Consider the following 10,934-nt stretch of genomic DNA (forward strand, 5'->3'; position numbering starts at 1 on the left):
AAAAGGTGTCGATTGTCTTTTGTTTGAGGAGTCAATAGCTAAGTTCTGTCTCAAAAGGAAAGAACTACTTTGGGCATACAAATAAAATAAGTGGACCATTGGCATTTTCGCTATGTTTGAATTCCTTAACTTGAATTTTGCGTACTGAGTTTTCAGCTACACTACTTGCGCTTTGCATGATAAATCCATCATTTTCTGCCTATTTTCAAGAATTAACCACGCGAGCTGTCCGATATTAAAATAATTGAAACTGAAATCCAGTCATCTTTGCCGATAAACGCTAGATTGGCAGATTGACAAACAGGTGGTATTCAAATGACATTTGTCATAAAATACTAACAATAATTATGATGTAAGTCACCTTGAAAGCATCGTTATACCTCATCTTTCAACTCAGAAGTGCCAGCTTGCGAGATAATCAACTGCGCTTTTTGTACGAAGCAGAAAAACACAGTAGCACAAACATGCAACCGGATTACACGTCTTCAAGCCACTGGCCTGGTCTGTCACAGAACTGGCTTTACCCACCGATAACTTCTTCTCCTTATTTCAGCATGCCGCCCGGACTACATCCTGGCTCAATGAAAAACACCAGTCGTTTTTCAGAGCAGATGTTTCGAGATCCCCCAGGAGACAAGCCTGCGCCTCTTTCGCCTCATCTAAACCCCGGTCTATCTCCAACTTATCCACCGTCCAGCTATCCTTTTCCCACCCGTGGAAACAGTTATTACCCTGCTCGGAACCCACCGCGTCGAGATGTCTTACAAACAGATCCTTATCGATTGGCAGAACGCGGCGAGGTGAACCCTTGCTTCAACCAGATGTTAGAACGAAACGTGGAACTGAGCAGTGAAAGTAAGCAAAATTGTTCTATTTTTCTTATTGAACAAAACGTTTATTGATATAACATACGGTTTCTAATAGTTTGTGTATAAAACCATTATCATTCCAACATTTTGTCCATAAAACCCATTATACCAGGCGAGGCGAGCAAATGGGCTAATTTTCATTAGGACACGTTTCCTAAAATGTCTTATTATGAGATCACAAAGAGACCCGACATGAAATTTTTCCCAGCCGATTACAAAGACCCACCGGTCAGTCTGAACACTATTTGTTGGAAATGCTCGTGCGTACTTGAGTAAAAGTGCTTTTCGTTTGATTTTCTGAAAAAAAATCCGTGATAAAGCTAAAATGAGCAAACAGTTTACATCTCGTCAATACAAAGAAAATTTAAATTCATTCATTTTTCTTTTGGATGAATAGGGTTGTTATGGAATCAAATCGTCCCAATTTATTAGCTAAGTACAAAAAGACGAATACACCACACACGTCTTTTTAAACGTCTCTTTTGCGTACCAAGTTTGAATATTGTTTTATTACATAGAATAAGATGTGGGAAGCATTGTATTTTTGGGGTGTTTCTCTCGGAGTCTTGCATCATGCCTTAAAACATTTCAAAATGATTTAACAAAATAAAACGGTCGTAAAGACAATGGCGCCCCGCCGATGGCAGAAAATAGAACGCGACGGCGGTTTCTTTGCCAAAAGATGCATACATACGCTTCCCGTTACTAGTGAAAAAATGATTTTATCTGTTTAACGGTGTATTTGTTTAATACTTTTTAAGAAATATCAAAGTCAACTTCTTTCGTGCAAATTGGTTGGATTTTTCTTACGTTTCGTCCTACGTATCATGATACTTGATCTTAGAAACCAAAACAATTTAAACGCATCAAGATAATTGCCACGGCGTATCCTAGCTTTGCTACTGAAGGTACTCCTTGCTGCTAAATTTGTCCTAAATTCGTCGTTCCCTCATAAACTTGTAGAAATGAAAATACGTTACTTTAAAGTCACTTCGTTGATACTGTAAACTTTTCTTCAGAGAAGGGGACATCACTTTTTAGATCTATTTTTTTATCAATTTCAATTTATCAGTATATTTATTTTTATCAGATAACTTTTAAACGTTTTTGCTTAAATTTTGGGTGAAACAAAATTCATTGTTACGTATAGATAGAACCAATTTAACGCCCAACTGTCAATTTATTTATTGCCTAACACTGATTGGACAACTTGCACTTTATTGATTGATGATTGACAGTTTACAAATGTCCTCAACATACATTTTCATCTACAGAAAGGTTTTTTATTTGAATACGCTCGGAATTTTATTTTCAGAACTAGAACATCGAAGCCTTTTTTCTGAATTGTACAATTCTATCTAGAGCTATCATTAAGCTACTGTTATTGTTCTGTCCAATTAATTTTTCAGTAGTAAATTAATTCATTTTGTCATTTTCCATTGTTCTGCAATCGGCCATGCCGGAAAATTCACTGTCTATTTATTTGAATGGGTGTTCTCATAGGCTTTTGCATTTTACAAAACATATCGCATCGCAAAGTTTAACTTCTGGCAATCAAAACAATTTCTGCAATGAAATACCATTTAGAGGAGTTGTACTTTATCTACAGCTATTAAACCACAATGAAAACTTACTAAGTGCAACTTCAACCCAAAACGCTGCTGAAATATACAGCGACATTTCTTAATTATTTATGTAATCGTGTTGGAACGCAAAACTTAGGAACGTTTTAAGGAACCTGTTTCACTTCCAAAACTCAAGAGCCTAAAGACATATGGAAACTAAGAATAGTGGTCCGACCATTTTTTTAAAAAATCACCATGCAAGTGTACTGAAGCAATAAACAAGTGATATTATTCTGATGCCATCAGGAACTTTAGATCTTAACTTGAAATAGTCAGGCTCATTTATTCAAGTTTTGTCCTAGTGGACTGGAAAAACACCTTAAAATTATTATGGCTCCCTTATTCCTTCAACAACAATTAACTTTATATCTCCATCTTAATGTACAAGGAGTACAGTATTTCATGTACGAGAGGACCTATTCGCCAATGTTAGTACTTTTACAGAAAAATATTAAAATCCCTGTGACAGTGTCTCTTTAATTTAACAAGGATTCTTTTTCGTTTCAGACCCTTCACGTTTGGAAGCCGTCAAAACCCCTCGTACAATGGATGACAAAGCTATTGTTAGACCCCAACGAGGCCGAGCCGTATTTTCTGCCCATCAACTGAACGAGCTGGAAAACGCTTTTGTCATTGATCAATACATCTCTGGACAACAAAGAAGACGCCTTTCCTCTCAGCTTGGCTTGACCGAGACTCAAGTACGCGTCTGGTTTCAGAATCGCAGGATAAAGTGGAGGAAGAATAAGATGGAACGAAAGATGAGGCCATAGCTGAAGTCTGAGTGGATGTTACTAGCTGAATGGATGTTTGGCAAACTATTTTTCTGCAGATGGAGTAATATATAATCAATGTATAAGTACGTTTAATAAGTTTTACAATCAGAAAAGAACACAGACAATCCTTTGTGCTAATAAAAACTTGAAGGATATACATGTAACTGGCACGAAGCGCGGGAAAACGTGTATGAGCGAGTCACGATTGGTTTTAGTTATTCCTTCTGATTGGTTGAGAAAGTGTCACGAGTTTTTTTAAGCCAATCACTAAGGGAAGTAATCCAAAATCAAAGCAAACGCAAATTTCTTTCGACACTCAAGTGAAAACCGCTCAAACACGGCGTACCAAAACTAGATCCAGAATACACTGTTGCCGTTTACTATAATTGGAGTAGCCAGAACTGCGTGCCTGTTAGTGATGCCGAAGAATTAACGTCTGAACAGCAGCTAGAAGATCGCGAGAATTAGATACGTTCAACACAGAATGAATGGCACGTTTAATGCCTTTCTGAGATAACTCGTCGAGTTTAAGCTTCATGAAATTGCTATTATTTTATTTTAACTGCTCAAAGACAAAAATTAAATCGAGTTTATTTGCAATTTTACGAATTGATTGATAGTAATAATGTTAAATGTTAAGTATTATTTGTCCGAATATAGTTGTTTTCTTCACAGAGGTTTTAAAAACTTCTTGACACACTAAAGCTTCGGGAAAAGCGAATTTCTGAAGCTATTTTTCTAAAGAAAAACAATTTTTGTTAAATTGATACAAAAATAAAATAGCACTGCACTGTTTATACTTTTTTATTGTAAATCAAGATACCTATTTAAAAACACGTGCTTTATTACTTGCCGAACCGGGTTAAAATTAGTCTATGACTCAGTGAAAATAATTTTCTTATAACGCAATTTGGTATTAACCGTTTTCATTTGAAGTGATGTTTTTGTTTGACTTTATAAAGAAAGCAAAATCACTTTATCCGAACTGTAAGAAATGCCCGCGACGTTTCGTCGATCGCGTTAACGTTACGACAGCAACATAGGCGCGAGAATGGAGCGCCTTATAAACAAAGAAATAAAAACCGTTTTATAAATTAATAATTTGTTTCTTCTCACTTAACGTCAATATTAGCCTTTTAGCGAAGAGTTATGGTTCGGATCACGCACCTGGGACACATTTTAACACGAATACAAGAATTAAACTTGTTTATCTGTGAAACTCTTTTTTCGATGTTTCTATGTTGATAGCTAGGGTAGTTTTGCGAGGTTTTCTTAACCTTTTCTTCGGCTTGCAGAAACCGTTTTTATCAACATGTTTTGCATACGAATAATAGGTGTCGATTGTCCTTTGTTTGAGGAGTGAATAGCTAAGTTCTGTCTCAAAAGAAAGGAACTACTCTGGGCATACAAATAAAAAATAAGTGGACAATTGACATTTTCGCTATGTTTGAATTCCTTAACTTTAATTTTGCTTACTGAGTTTTCAGCTACACTACTTGCGCTTTGCATGATAAATCCACCATTTTTTGCCTATTCTCAAAAATTTACCACGCGAGCTGTCCGATATTAAAATAATTGAGATTGAAATCCAGTCATCTTTGATAAACGCTTGATTGGCAGATTTATTTGATTGGCAGATTGACAAGCAGGTGGTATTCAAATGACATTTGTCATAAAATACTAACAATAATTATGATGTAAGTCACCTTGAAAAGCATCGTTATGCCTCATCTTTCAACTCAGAAGTGCCAGCTTGCGAGATAATCAACTGCGCTTTCTGTACGAAGCGGAACATAGCAAAGCCATGCAACCGGATTACACGTCTTCAAGCCACTGGCCTGCTCTGTCTCAGAACTGGCTTTACCCACCGATGACTTCTTCTCCTTATTTCAGCATGCCGCCGGGACTACATCCTGGCTCAATGAAAAACACCAGTCGTTTTTCCGAGCAGATGTTTCGAGATCCCCCAGGAGACAAGCCTGCGCCTCTTACGCCTCATCTAAACCCGCGCGGTCTATCTCCAACTTATCCACCGTCCAGCTATCCTTTTCCCACCCGCGGAAACAGTTATTACCCTGCTCGGAGCCCACCACGTCGAGATGTCTTACAAACAGATCCTTATCGATTGACAGAACGCGGTGAGGTGAACCCTTGCTTCAACCAGATGTTAGAACGAAACGTGAAGCAGGGCGGTGAAAGTAAGCACAATTGTTCTATTTTTTCAAATTGAACGAAATGTTTATTGATATAACATACGGTTTCTAATAGTTTGTGTATAAAACCATTATCATTTCAATATTTTGTCCATAAAACCCATTGTACCAGGCGAGGCGAGCAAATGGGCTAATTTTCATTAGGACACGTTTCCTAAAATGTTTATTATGAGAACGCAAAGAGACCCGACATAAAAATTTCTCCCAGCCGATTACAAAGACCCACCGGTCAGTCTGAACACTATTTGTTAAAAATGCTCGTGCGCACTTGAGTAAAAGTGCTTTTCGTTTGATTTTCTGAAAAAATAAAAATCCGTGTTAAAGCTAAAATGAGCAAACAGTTTACGTCTCGTCAATACAAAGATAATTTAAATTCGTTCATTTTTCTTTTGGATGAATAGGGTTGTTATGGAATCAAATCGTCCCAATTTATTAGCTAAGTACAAAAAGACGAATACACCTCAGACGTCTTTTTAAACGTCCCTCTTGCGTACCAAGTTTGAATATTGTTTTATTACATAGAATAAGATTGAATTTTTGGTTGTTTTTCTCGGAGTCTTGCATTATGCCTTTAAACATTTCAAAATGATTTGACAATATAAAACGGTCGAAAAGACAATGGCGCCCCGCAATGGCAGAAAATAGAACGCGACGGCGGTTTCTTTGCCAAATGATGCATACTTATGCATCCCGTTACTTGTAGAAATGAGATTATCTGTTCAACGGTGTGTTTGTTTAATTCTTTTTAAGAAGTATCAAAGTTAACTTCTTCCGTGCAAATTGGTTGGATTTTTCCAACGTATCATGATACTTGATCTTAGAAACCAAAACAATTTAAACACATCAAGATAATTGCCACGGCGTATCCTAGCTTTGCTACTGAAGGTACTCCTTGCTGCTACATTTGTCCTAAATTCGCCGTTCCCCCATAAACTTGTAGAAATGAAAATACGTTTATAGTAAAAAAGGTACTTAAAGTCACTTCGTCGATATTGAAAACTTTTCTTCAAAGAAGGGAACGTCACTTTATAGATCTATTTTTATCAATTTCAATTGATCAGTATAAATATTTTTATCAGACAACTTTTAAACATTTTTTGCTTTATTTTTTGGTGAAACAAAATTCATTGTTAGGTATAGATAGATCCAACTTAACGCCCAACTGTCAATTTATTTATTGCCTAACACTGATTGGACAACCTTCACTTTATTGATTGATGATTGACAGTTTACAAATGTCCTCAACATACATTTTCATCTACAGAAAGGTTTTTTATTTGAATGCGCGGGGAATTTTATTTTCACAATTAGAACATCGAAGCCTTTTTTTCTGAATTGTACAATTTTGTCTATTCTACTGTTATTGTTCTGTCCAATTAATTTTTAAGTAATAAATAAATTCATTTTGTCATTTTCCATTGTTCCGCAATCGGTCATGCCGGAAAATTCACTGTCTATTTATTTGAATGGGTGTTCTCGTAGGCTTTTGCATTTTTTATTTCCTTCGTCTTATTCCATGGCTAAATTGAAAAATATCGCATCACAAAGTTCTTTCTTCTGGCAATTCAAACATTTCTGCAATAAAAAACCTCTAGCGGAGTTGTACTTCATACGCAGCTATATACCTGATCACGGTTTTCGACGCCATTTTGACGAGTAGGCAAAGCGGGTGGAAATTACAGTGTTTGTATGGAAATCCGACCGCAAATATCTTGTACAAAAATCGAATTTGGACAACTTATGAATTGCAAAGTTAAGATACTAGGCAAAAGTTTTTATTTGCAGAGTTTGAAGGATGTAGCGGGGCTAGAAAGCATTCAGCTACGTTTTTAATTTCCCATACATTTGTCTATAATTTTTTCCCGCGACCCGCGTCAACTCACCAAACTGGAACGTAAAACTGCAGAGAAAATACAGACAAATGTATGGGAAATTAAAAGCGAAGCTAAACGATTTCTAGCCGAGCTACATCCTTCCAACTCGGCGAATAAAAACTTTTGCCTAGTATGTTAACTTTACAATTCATAAGTTGTCCAGAATTCAATTTTTGTAGAAGATATTTGCCGTCGGATTCCCATACAAATACTTAATTTCTACCCGCTTTGCCTACTCGTCAAAATGGCGTCGAAAACCGTGAAAACCGTGAGTGAAATATGCAGCGACATTTCTTCGTTTTTTATGTCGACCTATTTGATCGCAAAACTTTTAAACGTTTAAAGGATCGGAACACTGTCACCAGTTTCACTTCAAAAACTCAAGAGCCTAATATACAGACATATGGAAACTACGAATAGTGGTCCAATTTTGTTAAAAATCACCATCCAAGTGAACTGAAGTAGCTTGAAGTGATAAACAAGAGATGTTATTGCGATGCCATCAGGAGCTTTAGATCTCAACTTGAAAAAGTCAGGCTGATTTATTCAATTTTTGTCCTTGTGGACTGGAAAAACACCTAAAATTTATTATGGCTCCCTTCTTCCTTTAACCACAATTTTCTTCATATCTCCATCTTAATGTACTAGGCGCATTTCGTGTACGAGAGGACCTACTTGCCAATCTCAGTACAAATACCGAAAAATATTAAAATCCCCGTGACATTGTCCCTTAAATTTAACAAGGATTCCTCTTCGTTTCAGACCCTTCACGTTTGGAAGTCAACAGCGCTCGTACAATGGATGACAAAGCTATTGTTAGACCCCAACGAGGCCGAACCGTTTTTTCTGCCTATCAACTGAACGAGCTGGAAAACGTTTTTGTCATTGATCAATACATCTCTGGACAACAAAGAAGACGCCTTTCCGCTCAGCTTGGCTTGACTGAGACTCAAGTGCGCGTCTGGTTTCAGAATCGCAGAATTAAGTGGAGGAAGAATAAGATGGAACAAAAGATGAGACCTTAGCTGAACTCCGTATGTTACTGAATGGATGTTTGGCAAACTAGTTTTCTGCAGATTGAGTAATATATCTATGTATACAAACAATGTACCTTAAGGTTACTATTGTTAGTGGCTACTAATTTTAGCGATTTTAGCGAGTTCGGCGAAAATCGCTAAATTAAGTACTCGCTAAAAACTGCCTCGGTCAAATTTAATACTCGTTAAATTTAAGGCCGCCCTTCCCACTCCCAAAGGGAAACAAAATTAAACGTAGTCTACTTGAAAATAATTCTTTTAAAAATGGATGCCGGTATATTTGTTCATTCTGGCAATTCAAATGTTTGTTCAATTTCAAGTGAGTTTGTTCTTAACTGAACCATTTATTTCCATCTTAGCTATATGTTCATTAAAAACTGGTTGACACGATATCACTTCTTTAAGAAAAATTTCGAAAAATCGCGAATTAAATAGTCGCTAAATTTTGCTCAGAAAAAATTGCTAAAATTAGTAGCCACTAACAATAGTAACCTTAAGCTATAAGAGGTTTTATAAAGAGAAAGGAAGCTTTCTTGGAAATAAAAAACATCTTGGTTTCAGTCATAAGTTAAGCAATTAGGATAATAATAATAATAATAATAATAATAATAATAATAATAATAATAATAATAATGATAATAATAATAAATATAATAATAATAATAGAAAAAGAAAAGAAAAGGTGAAGGTATATACATGGCTTTTCCATAGTGATTTAAATTAAGAATTTTTTTCGTTGTGTTGTAATGTGAGAGGATATATAAGGGAGAAGTTTTCTGTCTTGGGCTTACTCAGATAAAAAGACTGGCGAACAAAAAGTGGAGATTTAGGTCTTTGTAAAAGATTTGGCTTTAATCCTAATACTAGATAGGGCAATAAATTGGCATGTAAGTACCTTACGTTTGATGCTAAAATAAGGTTTGTCAGTACATGAAAATATAAAGCTCTTTTCCAGTTGAAGGTGAAAGTTTTGCCGTTTGTCAGTCAAGGTAATGTTAGTAACTTGATGTTGTATGAAACACGGTTTGCCACGTAAAATTTCGTTTTGGTTTTGTAAGGTATGTTCCGGGATCGGGGGATAATATTGAGACCCTCATGATAACATTGAGAACGTTTTTTCTCTGAGACTAGAGGATAGTTTCATAGTTCGTGGATCGCGATGAGTTGTTACTCTTACGGGCTAGGCGATGATTACAAATGTAGCCGCAACTATCATTAATGGCAGATGAATTCAGTGAACGAGATTTCCAAGAGTTCGTTTGTTGGTTCTCTGTATCTCCTTGCCATCCAGGATTAAGCTCGACATCACCACACAGAAGCAGAATTTGCCTAGTAGCTGTAGAGTAATAATAATATTGAATATATTGAATAATAATAATGCAAGTATCACAGCTCGTTATCCAGCTTGTTCCAGACAACAGTTGCCTGGAATAATCGGCTGCTGGTGTTGCCGCAGAGTTCTTTCGTATGCAGATTTCAGTAAATTCATTTGATTTCCAAGCTGGCACTGAAGCAATCCAAAGAAAAGTGAAATTGGTCTCGCTATATCAAAGCAATCATCTGATGTAGCCAATAAACCACTTGGAAAGGTGGAATCCGTCGTTATGATATGATTTAGCTACAATTCAGAGCAGGAAAAGTCGTTTACCAGCCGCAAACTCAGCAAAAGTGCGGAGACCAAGAAAAGTGTCTGGCCATCTTGATGACGTAACTGACGTGTGTTAAAGAAGTTTAAAAAAGTTTAAAACAATAAATTCCCGGGGGGGGGGGGGCACTCAAAAAAGTTTTATACGGGGAGGCTCCGCCCCAAGCTCTTGCCCCTTACCCTTTTATGTACCATTTTGACAGAAATTGTACCTCTTTCGTATACCTTTTACTGAAAAAAGATACGCCTTTCGTATACCTAAAAGACATGGCATAGACTTAGAACAGGACGTTTTCTTGTCATTTTCATGTTGCGCTTTATAAATTAAAGTAATACAGCCATAAAGTGCTTCTGTTCGAAATATTTAAATTCAAGGCCCTTCTAAAAACCTAAATGACGGATTTACATAACCTTTCATATACCTTAAGAGCACAGGTTACCTACGGTCAAACATATGTCGGTAAGAGTCCTTAAATGGATTTCGCTCATACTCTTACCATGGGTAGGTCTCAATATGAAATAAATCACAGTATACTTTGTTTGGCTAAATATCGATTTGTTTTCGAGAAAATCGATAATTCTAAAATCCAGCAAAATTGACGCTTTCGGAGCTCAAAATTGATGCCGAGTTTGTTAGCTTCGCGTCGTAAAATAAAGCACTCTGGAAGAAAAATACCTATTTAATATCGAAGAATAACATCAAATTAGTATGTCGAAAGCAATTTCTGCTCTTGAAGTTCTTTTATCTACAAAATATAATTAAATTTATTCGACACACTTTTGATTTAATTCAAAATAGGTCAAACTTATCGCTTTATTTAAGTATGAGCGAAGCGAAATAAATGACCGAAAATTTGGTATTAGACAGATAAATGATTGTTCTTTTCGATACTAA

General features: G+C 36.3%; 2 protein-coding genes across 2 annotated transcripts; both read left to right on the forward strand.

Moving 5' to 3' along the window:
• Window positions 1-371: 371 nt before the first annotated feature.
• Window positions 372-3,934, forward strand: LOC144642644 (uncharacterized). Its single transcript, XM_078501663.1, has 2 exons — window positions 372-855; window positions 3,002-3,934. The coding sequence occupies exons 1-2, from the start codon at window positions 465-467 to the stop codon at window positions 3,265-3,267; spliced, it is 657 nt and encodes a 218-aa protein (XP_078357789.1). The 5' UTR covers window positions 372-464; the 3' UTR covers window positions 3,268-3,934.
• A 995-nt stretch (window positions 3,935-4,929) lies between these two features.
• LOC144641705 (uncharacterized) lies at window positions 4,930-9,337 on the forward strand. Its single transcript, XM_078500739.1, has 2 exons — window positions 4,930-5,468; window positions 8,120-9,337. The coding sequence occupies exons 1-2, from the start codon at window positions 5,075-5,077 to the stop codon at window positions 8,380-8,382; spliced, it is 657 nt and encodes a 218-aa protein (XP_078356865.1). The 5' UTR covers window positions 4,930-5,074; the 3' UTR covers window positions 8,383-9,337.
• Window positions 9,338-10,934: the final 1,597 nt, after the last annotated feature.

The sequence above is a fragment of the Oculina patagonica genome, chromosome 2 (assembly GCF_052425735.1).
Source record: "Oculina patagonica isolate OP01 chromosome 2, crgOcupat, whole genome shotgun sequence".
In the NCBI taxonomy this organism is placed as follows: domain Eukaryota; kingdom Metazoa; phylum Cnidaria; class Anthozoa; order Scleractinia; family Oculinidae; genus Oculina; species Oculina patagonica.

Excerpts from the sequence above, each read along its gene's own strand:
- LOC144642644 (XM_078501663.1), top strand. The coding sequence starts at position 465 with ATGCAACCGGATTACACGTCTTCAAGCCACTGGCCTGGTCTGTCACAG. Across the intron at positions 856-3,001 it reads CGTGGAACTGAGCAGTGAAA|ACCCTTCACGTTTGGAAGCC; the intron begins GTAAGCAAAATT and ends TTTTCGTTTCAG.
- LOC144641705 (XM_078500739.1), top strand. The coding sequence starts at position 5,075 with ATGCAACCGGATTACACGTCTTCAAGCCACTGGCCTGCTCTGTCTCAG. Across the intron at positions 5,469-8,119 it reads CGTGAAGCAGGGCGGTGAAA|ACCCTTCACGTTTGGAAGTC; the intron begins GTAAGCACAATT and ends TCTTCGTTTCAG.